General features: G+C 43.5%; 1 protein-coding gene across 1 annotated transcript in view; it reads right to left on the bottom strand.

Moving 5' to 3' along the window:
• Positions 1-505: 505 nt before the first annotated feature.
• The window catches only part of LOC119412169 (contactin-4), a 178,078-nt gene continuing 165,739 nt past the window's right edge, over positions 506-12,844 (bottom strand). The window contains exons 16-18 of the mRNA XM_037679146.1: positions 8,899-9,079; positions 1,455-1,567; positions 506-712 (exon numbers count right to left, since the gene is read on the bottom strand). Of these exons, the coding sequence (XP_037535074.1) occupies positions 506-712; positions 1,455-1,567; positions 8,899-9,079 (501 nt within the window). The remainder of the gene's footprint in view (positions 713-1,454; positions 1,568-8,898; positions 9,080-12,844) is intronic.

The raw sequence follows: 12,844 nt of genomic DNA, 5'->3' as shown, positions 1-12,844 counted from the left end.
ATGATTGTCTATTGTTGTTGTTGTTGTCCACTGTTGTCATCATTCTTTGTTAAAATCAGGTCTCTCTTGTACTTTGTAAATGAGTCCCTGAGGCTCAATGGGATTAACCTGTCTAAATAAAGATTGAATGGATGAAACTATTGTTTAATTTAAGTTTTTACTTTATTTTTATGTCAAGCATTTTGTAATTCTTCATTGTAAAGCCACACAAAGACTATCTTCACTAATTAAAGGTGCTTTAGGAGTTGTAAACATACCATAAGCAATGTTTACCTGCAACTATATTTCAGTCACACCAATGCACTATTTAGTAAAACAAAGCACAGGTGGAATATACTGTTTTCTTTACGTTTCTAGTCTTTTGTTGTTTTTGTTTTATGATGTATGTTTATTTCACTTTTCGTGTCTTCTAGAGAACATGTTCAAGCTACAGTAAAGTCCATATACTACATCAGTCACTCAGGGGATTAGTTACACTGTCTTACTGCTCTGCCTATTTCCAACTTTAATAATTTATGTGCTTCAGAGTCTTTGAAAACTTACTGGACATTTTTGGTATGCGAATGGGGCCACTGCTGGCACCCTCCCCCCCTTCAGTCAAAGCTTTGATCTCTATTAGGTAGTCCTCTCCAGAAGGGATTTGCAGTTCCACATTGGTCTTATTGGTTTCAAGTACTGTAGTTCGAGCATGCCAGCTCTGTCGATACACAACCTGAATGAGAGCAGGGATCTTGGATTAAAAATACAGAACACACTTCAAAGCAGAGATTTGAACATGACACATGCGTGAGGAAGTTTGTCCCTCTCTTGAAAAGGTTATGAGGTCAGAATGCCTTGCAAGGAGATGATGTGTCCCGATGACTCAACACAAATAACAGCCAGGGCCTCCGGCATGCATTTTTTTAAATATTTAGTCATGCATTTTCATTGTTATGGAAATGTTCTTTCCCTTCAAGTACAGCATGATTACTTAAAGAAAAAAGAAATAAGTTGTCTCACTGTATACACTTTTGCATTTGCTAAATTAATAAACTGGTCTTGTCTGCAGCACATGCACACACTTAAAACAAAGCCCCACAAAAGACTTATCTTTAAATGACCAGGCCTGCATTTCTCACATTAATAAATATATATTTGTAAAAAAAAAAGCATTATCAAAAGCAGTGTTTTTTTTTTCCATTCAAAGTATGCAAAGTGGAAGAAATATGATTCATTGTTGTCTTGGTATGAAGAAGCTGAATTCTCTCTGTGCAATGACGCCCTTCAGTTTATCACCCAGAACAGATCTTTTAATTTTGAAAGGCCAGACAGGGCCAATCCATATTGTAACACTGAGGTGCTAAGGTCTATCTTTCTACTGCAATGAGAAAGCCATTTGTTGAGATGACAGCTGCTGTGGCTGTATTTGTTTTCACCAGCGCTGGACTTTCTGCTTTTTTCTCTGAGAAGCTCACCTTGTATCCCATCACCTTGGACTCATTCTGCATTGCCTTGACGTGTTCCCACTTCAAAATGATCTTCAAGTTGGTCAGGTTCCATTTAATGCCCCTAGGAGGATGACTTGGCGCTGCAAGATATGCAGTTAAACAAACACAAGGTTGGCAAATGAATTAATAAACAAATGATTTTTAATGCTAATTTTTAACTCTATAATATGTTATAATTTAATCAAAGAGAATTTTCATTGAATCTGATTTACCTAATATATCTTAAACATAAGGTTGAAAAATATTAAATATTTTTATATTTAGATTTATTTATTTTATTATAACAAGAACAATCCAATTGAGACTTCAAATTTATTTTACAAGGAAGTCCTGACCAAGACAGCAGCTTAATGATTTCACAATAACAACACGACAAAATTTCAACAAACATAAAACAAATCACTTAAAACATTTGGCAACTCATTAAAGTAGTATAATTGCTTGTAGCTATTAGTAACAAGGCATGTGCCTTTAGTATTCAAATGGTTCTTAATCTTACTTTAAAAAAATCCACATATAGCAGGTGGTCCAATTTCAGTTCTTTTTAATATATAAACTATATATTTTAAATATGCTAAAGCCAAAAAACATTTTGTCAAACCGAGGAATGCAGAGTAACATGGGGAGCTTGAGTAAAACCAAATCAGTGTATTACAACTAAAAACAAAAAGGTGTCATGACAGCAAAAACAAACATAAACAGAATAATAATCACAGGTAGACACAAGAAGAACCAGACATGGCACAAAGGACACAGATGCTCAACTGATGAGTGGAATGGAGCTGGGGGTTCAAAATGAATGATAAGAAGAGAGGTGCTGCTGTGACTACAAAAACAGGGAACAGGTGTAAATGGTGACAGGCTGACTGTGCAAATATTCTTCTTTTGGTTGTTCTCTTTTCTAAGGTCGGCACAGAGAGTCCTCCTCCTCCATCTAACTCTGTCCTCTGCAACCTTTGTCCCCACACCAACTATATCTCTAACTGCATCCATAGATCTCCTCTTTGGCCTTCCTCTGTCTTTTCCTGACAGAAGTATTTCTAACATCCAATTTAAATTAATTTTATAAATAGCATCAAGTCACAACAGAAATTGTCTCAGGGTACTGTACAAAAAACATCCACATACAATAAAAGCCAATTACTAAAAGTTATCTATGTAAGGAAGCCAGCAGATTGCGTTGGATCGTCACTTGTCACATTGTCAATCACAAAGGCAACAGTGGAAAGGAAAAAGTCTCTTTCAACAGGAAGAAACTTCTAGTAGGGCCAGGCTCAGGATGAATGGCCATCTGCTTCAGCTGGCTGGGGTTTGAGAGGACAGGAAGGAGACACAAACAAACACAGAATGACAGGTCCAGATGTAGTTTCTATAGGAGGAAAGACAAAAAAGCCCATTAAGGACAGAAATAATTACAAATACAAAACAAGGAGAGTGGAGCAAGTAACGACAGCAGCAGAACGTGTTAGGATTTTCTAGGCAGGAGCGAACCCAGTAGTGCAGACAGGGACTCAACTCGGCAGAATACAAAAATAGGTATTTGATGATAAAATAAAGATACAAAATAACAGGCTGACGGGGCAGCAAAACTTACATGAACAGGAAGATAAGGCACGGGAAACACAGGAGGACTCAGGGGACACGAAGACTCAGGAAACTCGGAAGACTCGGGGGAACACAGGAGACCCAACGAGTACGACGCGACAACGAACAAGACTGACAGACGGCTTATATACAGGGACAAGACGAGACGTGATTACAAACAGCTGGGACGAGACAATGGTGGCACTAATATAACTAACGAGGGAGCACTAGGGAACACAGACACAAACCGGGCCACAAAAAAGTACCATCCTTACAGTACCCCCCCCCCCCCCCCCCAAAGGACGCCCCTAGGCGTCTGCCCAAAAAAAACCCTCCCGAAGGACTTGGGCGGGTGGAGGGCGGCACTGCAAGGGTGGAGGGCCCGAGGATAACACGAGGAAGAAACCAAAGATCTGAGAAAGACTATGACTAACCACAAGGAGGGAACACAAAGAATCTGGACGGTCAAGGGACCGTCCCTAGAAGTCATTGTTCCGGCGGGCGGCCGGGAGGCCGTCCATCAAGGCGGGCCGGGGGGGGCGGCCGGGAGGCCGTCCAATACATAGGACCAGAGAGACCGCGGCAGGCGGCGATGAGGACTTGGAGAACGCGGCAGGCGGCGATGAGGACTTGGAGAACGCAGCATGCGTCAAGGAGTCCTGGGGAGCTACAGCATGTGTCAAGGAGGCCTGGAGCTCTGCAGCAGACGACGGAGAGACCTGGAGCTTTGCAGCAGATGACGGAGAGGCCTGGGGCTCTGCAGCAGAAACGGGAACAGAGTCTTCTGCGGCAGGAACGGAAACCTCTGCGGTAGGAACAGGAACTGAATCTTCTGCGGCAGGAACGGAAACTTCTGCGGCAGGAACGGGGTCTTCTGCGGCAGGAACAGAATCTTCTGCGGCAGGAACGGGGTCTTCTGTGGCAGGAACAGAATCTTCTGCGGCAGGGACGGAGTCTTCTGCGGCAGGGGCAGGAACAGAATCTTCTGCGGCAGGAACGGAGTCTTCTGCGGCAGGGGCAGGAACAGAATCTTCTGCGACAGGAACGGAGTCTTCTGCGGCAGGAACAGAATCTTCTGCGGCAGGAACAGAGTCTTCTGCGGCAGGAACGGAAACAGGAACTGAATCTTCTGTGGCAGGAACAGAGTCTTCTGCGGCAGGAACGGAAAAAGGAACTGAATCTTCTGCGGCAGGAACGGAGTCTTCTGCGGCAGGAACGGGAACAGAATCTTCTGCGGCAGGAACGGAGTCTTCTGTGGCAGGAACAGGAACAGAATCTTCTGCGGCAGGAACGGAGTCTTCTGTGGCAGGAACGGAAAGAGGAGCAGGAACTGAAACGGAGTCCTCCTGGACCCCCTCGGAACAGGAGAGGTAAGGAGCGTCAGTTTGGACCTCCTCGGAACAGGAGAGGTGAGGAGCGTCTGTCTGGACCTCCTCGGAGCAGGAGAAGTGAGGAGCGTCTGATGGGACCCCCTCGGAGCAGGAGAAGTGAGGAGCGTCCGACGGGACCCCCTCGGAACAGGAGAGGTAAGGAGCATCTGTCTGGACCCCCTCGGAGCAGGAGAGGTGAGGAGCATCCGACAGGACCCCCTCGGAACAGGAGAGGTGAGGAGCATCTGTCTGGACCCCCTCGGCGCAGGAGAAGTGAGGAGCGTCTGTCTGGACCCCCTCGGAGCAGGAGAAGTGAGACGCCCTCGGAGCTGGAGAAGTGAGGAGCGTCTGTCTGGACCCCCTCGGAGCAGGAGAAGTGAGGAGCGTCTGTCTGGACCCCCTCGGAACAGGAGAAGTGTCTGTCTGGACCCCCTCAGAGCAGGAGAGGTGAGGAGCGTCTAACTGGACCCCCTCGGAACAGGAGAGGTAAGGAGCGTCCGACGGGACCCCCTCGGAACAAGAGAGGTGAGGAGCGTCCGACGGGACCCCCTCGGAATAGGAGAGGTGAAGAACCACCTCGGGGGCTGCGTGCAGTGTGGGATCCACCTCAGGGGCTGCGTGCAGCGTGGAATCCACCTCAGGGGCTGCGTGCAGCGTGAAATCCACCTCAAGGGCTGCGTGCATCGTGGAATCCACCTCAGGGGCTGCGTGCAGCGTGAAATCCACCTCAGGGGCTGCGTGCAGCATGGAATCCACCTCAGGGGCTGCGTGCAGCATGGAATCCACCTCAGGGGCTGAGTGCAGCGTGGGTTCAGAGATGGCAGTGACAACAGGGGTTTTTAAAGTCCCTATCTTAGTTAGTAAAAGATTGTACTCGGGAAGCCAAGAAAGACCAGGAATAGATAATAAAAAATCTTCCATCTGGGACAACACAATGTCGATGGAAGCCGGGTTAGCTTTAGCTAAATGGAATAACTCTAGTAAGGTTTGATTAATTTGCAAAATTTCTTCGGGTGAAAATGAGTGTAAAAAGGGAATATCTCTATGTAGGGGTGTGGTGACGGGTGCCGCCCCCACCGGAGACCTGGAAGGTGAGGCGGCGGAACACGCCCTCACCGAGTCACTGGGAATACGCTCGGGAGGTACGGTCAGGCTGGGTCGGACAGCCGCGGCGCAGAGTGGCGGTGAGAGGCCGGATTCCGCCCCCACCAGGAACCTGGAAGGTGAGGCGATGGAACCCGCCCCTGTGGCGTCAAGTGGACCGGACTCATCGAACCGAACAGGAGTGGACCGGAGCTCCCGCGGGACGCTGGATCTCGCCCCCACCGGAAACCTGGGAGGTGAGGCGGCGGATCCCGCTCCCACAGAAACAATGGAACCAGCTCTAAAATTCTGCTCAGCCGACGAGACCGGGCCGGTCACCATGCACTGCCTCCGAAACCATTTTCTGCCACTACGGCGGCAGTGGGACGGCAGAAGGACAGGGACCGAGTGGAGCTCGTCCATCTATGGCTCGTGGAGGGAAAAAGAAAAAAGGTGAGTTTGCCGAGAGAGACCCTGCCCGCTGGGTTCTGGTCTGGTTGCGTCATAATGTTAGGATTTTCTAGGCAGGAGCAAACCCAGTAGTGCAGACAGGGACTCAACTCGGCAGAATACAAAAATAGGTATTTAATGATAAAATAAAGATACAAAATAACAGGCTGACAGGGCAGCAAAACTTACATGAACAGGAAGATAAGGCACGGGAAACTCAGGAGGACTCAGGGGACACGGAAGACTCAGGAAACTCGGAAGACTCGGGGGAACACAGGAGACCCAACGAGTACGATGCGACAACGAACAAGACTGACAGACAGCTTATATACAGGGACAAGACGAGACGTGATTAGGAACAGCTGGGACGAGACAAGGGTGGCACTAATAGAACTAACGAGGGAGCACTAGGGAACACAGACACAAACCGGGCCACAAAAAGGTACCATCCTTACAGAACGAGGAAATGTGGTCATTTTGTCATCCAGCAGTCTACGCCTATAGCAGCAGAACTAAGGGATAGCTCAGGAAACCCAAGCCAATCCTAACTATAGGATTTATCAAAAAGGAAAGTCTTAAGCCCAGTCTTAAAACTGGATAATGTGTCAGTGTCACAGATAGAAACTGCAAGTTAGTTCCACAAGAGAGGAGCCTGATGCCTGATTCTGAGCCTGATTTTTTTTTTTTTCCCTCCCTGGCTCTCATCGAGGTAACTGCTTCTGTCATCCCTCCTCCGTTTTTCCTTCTTCCTGCTCTGCTCTCTGTGTGTCTGAAGTGCCTGGTTCACATCTCCCTAACATAAATTAAGAAGATTATGGATTTGGTATCGTGGGCGTTCAACACTATTGATAAGATTTTTCCATCAATACAACAATGTCCTGGAGAACCAGCATGTCCAGCTGAGACTCATGCTGTGGGGTACGTCATGGATTCATGGGGAGTGTGGCAGTTGATTTGCCTTTCAGTTCTGTCTCAGGAGGATGTTGAAGACGTTTACATATTTGGAATTATGATAGCAGGGACTCTGCTTTTTGGCATCGGTGGGGCTCTGTTTTATCGAGTTTTGAAGAAGACATCGGTAGCAATTTCGGCCATGGAAAAGCTTCCGAGTCAGTGTGAAGGTTTGGTCCGTGCAGTAGGAACTTTAAATCATCTGGTTTACGAGCTTAACCGTAAGGTGGAGGCGATTTATGAGAATCGCAGGACACTTGCGGCTTCTGGGACTCATCAGTGTGGTGGGTTCGACCTTGAAGGAGACTCATAGCATGGATCAGTGGAATGGAATCCCACAATTAGGCATTTTCGGAACCAGAACGCCCAGATGGACTCAAGGCTGGAAAAAAGTAATCTTTGCCAGAAGAAAAACAAGAATCAAGCTTATCTAAATCTGACTCCCAACGGCCTCAGAGACGGGCTGAATATCAAATTTCTCCTGGGTCATGAGTACCCATGGACAAAAGCTTCATCTATCGCCCCACCCCCACCCCCCACCCCCCAGAACTTTATGTGCAAGCTTATCAGAACTGCTGGCTGGAACATCTTCAGAAACTGTGGCTGATCTGAAAAAACACTCATGGACAAATCTCAACACCTTGATGTCAAATGCAAATGTAATCATGTCTTAATTGTGCTGCTGGTAGAGTTTTTTTGATGTCTCAAATCGTGTCCTGATCGACAAGATGTGAAAGATCTTTTTTTGTAATACCCTCATGTTTCTCCCCCTTTTCCTATCTAAGATTACTATCTGATAAGGATAAGAAGGCCGTGCTTTCTATAGTTGCAGCTTCGTGCACTCCGCCCATCTTTCGAACGACTGTACGTACATATTTGCGTTGTATCTCGGTGCAAGGCCAATAAAGTTTATTATGATTCTGATGACTGAAAGCTCTGCCTCCCGTTCTGCTTTTGGAAACTCTAGGAACCACTGACAACCAAAATTAGCTGCTCACATGGTCAAGAAAGACCATCAGCCTAACAATGGATCATTAGCACACTGCCCAAGGAGCTAATATCCTCTGACTGATTACTTTCTTTTTCAGCTGAGCAATTTTATCAAGTGAAGTTTGCACTGAAGTTGTAAAATTATCAAACAGATCATCAAAGTCACTGCTCTCTACAGCATTACTCTGCAAGACAGAGGGATACAAAAATGGGAAAGATTCTTTAAATGTGTTTACAGCATTTTCTGATAAACACCTACTATAATTAAATTTACTTTCATTGGTTGTGTAGTCAGTTAATGTAAACTCAAATGTTATTTAAAAATGGTCAGACAGAACAGGATTGCGAGGATGTATTACTAAGTACTGTTTTGATTAATTTGTGGCAACCTAGCAATACTCTAGTTCACACTACATGCTTTAAAGTAAATGTTTAAATATATTGTGTTTTTACTACCATTGTTTTCATTGTTTTGTTGTTTTCAGTAAACTACAAGGCAGATACACAGAAGTGTCACAGGATAATAGATGTCAAGTTATGTAATAAGAGTTATTGGTGTATACAGAAATTAAAGTCAGATTATTTAAACATGTACTGCAGACAATTTATTATTCAGTGTGCAAACAAATAAGCTGTACACAAGACAATAAATACAATTTAAAAAGACACCTATGAAAACTGAAATGCTGGCTAAAAATATGTGTCAGGGTGAATTGCAGTTAGGAGCTGCACTTTCTGAAAAACAATATAAATACTCAACATTCTAAATAATATTGCCAATAACTAATAGTATGGCCATCAATCATATTTTGCTCAATTTAGACTAAATTCTGTAAGTAATAATAAAGTGATCCATGCTCCCCTAAAACCACCTCGGATATTTTTATGCTTTCTATGTAGAGCACCAAAACAAAAATTAAAAGAACTCATCCAAAGTCAAAAAAGCAAACTGATCACATTTTGTGTGTTGGGTTCAAACTCACGTGGTTTCTTGGTGGTGATATTAAAAAAGGGGCTCCAGGGTCCAAATCCAGCACTGTTCTGGGCTCTGACTGCGATCTGATAAAGTGTGCTGCCCTTCAAACCGGAGAGCAGAGCTGAGCTGTTGATAACTTTCACTCCGTTTGCCTTACTCTGCTCAAACCCCTCTGCCCAAATGAGGACCTAAAACAAATGAACACGGGTTAGCACAGGCTTTAAGTGGTGGTGATGATGACAGTTGTTTTATTTTTCCTGCACAGCTGCAGGAAGAAAAGCTTTGCAGAGAGTGGTGAAGGCCAGGGATGTGCGAAATGGCATCAAATTTATATCACAATATGTATTGTGAAGGGTGGCGATAATGATATATCACAATATGTTTTTGGTATAAAACTTGCAATAGGAATGGAAAAAAAAGACATAGGGTGTCCTTTTGCCATAATTTATTTTGAAAACTGCTATACCACAAAATAATCTCAATTAAGAAAATTCCACTACTAGGTCCAGAGAGCTTTTAAATAATAAACAAATCAAGTATTAGGCTTCTTTCTTGTAGTACAAGATATCAAACATAGTCATATGTTTTCAACAAAATAATATTTTGTTAACTCAACAGTTTCCAGTCTTCTTACTTAAGAAATGAACAGCAACAGCGCAGCATTTTACACGGAAAACACTTAATCCTCCAACCCGCTAGTGGGTGTCTCCTTCAACTTTAAGAAGAACTGACACAAAATGGCGACCAGTTTCCTCTGTGGCTTTGACCAGAGGATCTCACAGTAAAATCACACAACACAGCGTTCTTTTCACAGATCAGAGAGCAGGTTTCTCTAAAGCTGACCAATGATTACTTTAACTTTCGACGGAAAAAAAAAACAACTTTCGACGGAACACAATGTTTTGCGCATGCGTACGAATACGGCAACACTATGGCAAGTCGGACGTAGTTAGCTTGTAGCTTCGCTACTTAGCTCTCAAAAAAAATATTGTAGTGTTCTAAAGGGCTAGGTTAGCTTCAGAGCTTCACTACAATTATTTTTAAATAATGAGTTCTCTCTTTTTCAAGCTACTTACTGATATGTGACAGAGGTACTGTGCGTAGATGGTTTAATCAGTGACATGAGACGTTAATTTTCTTTGACCAATCAAAATAAATGTGGTCATTTATTAACAGAATCAAAATTTAACATCAAAACATTGTACACTTGATTAGACTGATCTGGTTCTGATTAATAAAACTTGGCACGTTTTACTTAATAAAACCAACAGACATTTCTGAAGACCTCTAGATTAATTACTGGCAAGATAGCAGTTTAAAAATGGGAAATTATGGAGGAGTTTAAAGGAAGATGTGGAGGAAGATTTATGTCTGTAGACCAGAACAACACGCTCCTTTCAAGCGCAGTTCACCCGCGGTACACTTGTAGTGAAGCTCGTGACGACTCTTTACCTTGGCAGAGGATGGGTCCGCTACGGTCAAGAGGTCCCTGGCACGCTACCTTTCAGCATCTGCTCAGGGAGGCTGCGACTCGGCAGAAGTCGTGAGATACTCCGTTCTACAGAACAAACTTCCTCAGAAGTTGTAGGGCATTCGCCTGGTGGAGCCACAGCGCGGCGCCGTGACTCCTGCAGAGATGGATGACTCCATCAGACTGGAAAACTGAGTCCGAAGTTCCACTCAGCAGTGGAAAAACTCCAGAACTCCAGAACAGCTAGAACTCCCCCAGAACCTCAGAAAACTCTAGAAGACATTACTCCAGCAGACTCAGAAGACTCAGAAGAACTCAGCCGACTCAGAAGACTGAGCAGACATTACTCCACAGACTCAGAAAAACTGACAGTTCCAGGAAGTGTCGACTTTTAAAGAGTTCTGCTTCTGGTCACTTTTAGGAAGTCCTGATTGGTTGAAGCAACCAACAAGGGTGTGGTTCTAGTGACGTCAAAGGGTTTTTACAAGTCAAGAAAAAAGCAGAAATGTTTAGGAACAGACAGAGAAATGTTTTGGCGAAGTGAGAAACACTGAAGGTGCCCGTTCTCTTATTTAATGTCTGAGAGTTTTAAAAACACGACAGCCCGTTCCAACAACTTGTTTTTGACTGTCTCCGACTTTTGACCGACATCACTCCTTCTCATTTCAGACAGAAGATCAAAATGCATAATTACTTTGTAAAATAGACATTTAACTTGATTTCTAATTTAAATGATTAAAAAATCATTAATACCGTTTCACAGTTGATTTAAAATGAGTGGTTCACTTCAACATTTAGAAATGGTATGAACTAAACACACTTTTGATTATCAAGATATTGTAAAATAGTGATGATAATATAAAAAAGAGAGTGTTCTTTCAATTGATTAGTTCAGGATACAATTAGACAGTCTCTGGATGAGCTAATTTGTATTTCTGGATTCAAATCAATGAAATAACAGTTCCTGTCCCATGAAGGTCTTCAGAGGCAGGTTTTGGTCAGAGGCCTAGTCCACTACAATATTTTAACACTACTTACGCACAGTTTTCAACCAAAAAAAGTAAAGATTAAATTTGACAACTATGATTTTACGTCAGACACAGCATTATTGCGGTTAGTCGGTAGACGACAGATCTCTATCGTAGGCTAAATGTCTATCGTTTCTACCCTGTATCGTATATATCACACATTCCTAGTGAAGGCTGCACAGAAGTCTGATGGAGTCAGCCTCCCCACCATCACAGACATCTACACCTCCAGATGCAGGAAGAGGGCCACCTGCATCATGAAGGACTCCAATTACCCAGCACATACACTTTTTGCCCCGTTCCCCTCAGGAAGGAGGTTAAGGAGCATTAAGTGTAGAACCACTAGACTGAGGAACAGCTTCTACCCTGAGGCTGTTAGACTTATGAATATCTAACCAGAATAATCACTGTGAAAAATTAGATCATGTTGCTGCTGATTTATTTCGTTCTGCTGTGTTCATGCGTACTCATTTACTCATATAGACTCATGTTCATGCTGCTGTTCATTCAGTGTATTGTTTTATACTATTAGTGCTGAGTGTATTTTTATTAACATTTTTCTTAGTTCATATCTTATATTTTATGACTGTTTTTCTTTTACATTTTATACTTTTGATAGATGTAACTGGGACCCTGTGTACACAATTCCGTTCCACCACATGTACCATATGTGGTGTGTATGACAAATAAAGAACATTGAATTCTTGAATCCTTGAATTTTACATATGCAAATACACAACCCTAGCTTAGTTTTCCAAGTTTGTATCATTCATGTACATTCACTAATCTATGGACGTAAGCAAAGCTCATTCAGCTACAGTGTGTAGCTGTCTGTTAACAACATCTCTTATAAATCATGAAATACATTTTAATGACACTTGAAAATATTCAATAAATGTACATCTGCAATTGATTAACTTTTGGAGTCAATAAAATATAAGATAACTGCCACAGCGTTCTGATCCCGAAACACAGGTATTACTATCCTGATGCATGCTCAATAATCCAGGTAGAAAAATCTAAAAAAGTTAAATCTGGTCCTCTGGACATTCAAAAAAAAAAAACAAAGCAAATCAACAAAAAAATATAGAAACGTTTCGTTTCTCATCCGAGAGACTTCCTCAGTCTGAGGTGCTGTATTCAGCTCAGTCTCTTAAATAGCACCGTCTCAGAGTGGATCAACCAGTTTTGCTGCTGACAACCAAAACCAGCTGATCACATGCTCAAGAAGGACCATCAGCCTAACAATGGATCATTAGCACACTGATGGCTGTTTACTGTTCACAGAGGGCTGAGTGATACTAGCAATCACAGCATTGTAAGAGAGGGACAGTTGAACCCGGAGGCCTCCACCCCTGTTTAACGATGGACGATTTATTTTCACAAAGATGGCCTCCTTTACTCCTCTCTCAAACCATCGTTCCTCTCTGTCCAGGATGTGAACATCTTCATCC

The sequence above is a fragment of the Nematolebias whitei genome, chromosome 7 (genome assembly GCF_014905685.2).
Source record: "Nematolebias whitei isolate Nwh7 chromosome 7, NemWhi1, whole genome shotgun sequence".
In the NCBI taxonomy this organism is placed as follows: Eukaryota; Metazoa; Chordata; class Actinopteri; order Cyprinodontiformes; family Rivulidae; genus Nematolebias; species Nematolebias whitei.
Note: the sequence above shows the minus strand (reverse complement) of the source record. Positions and strands in the feature narration are given on the sequence as shown.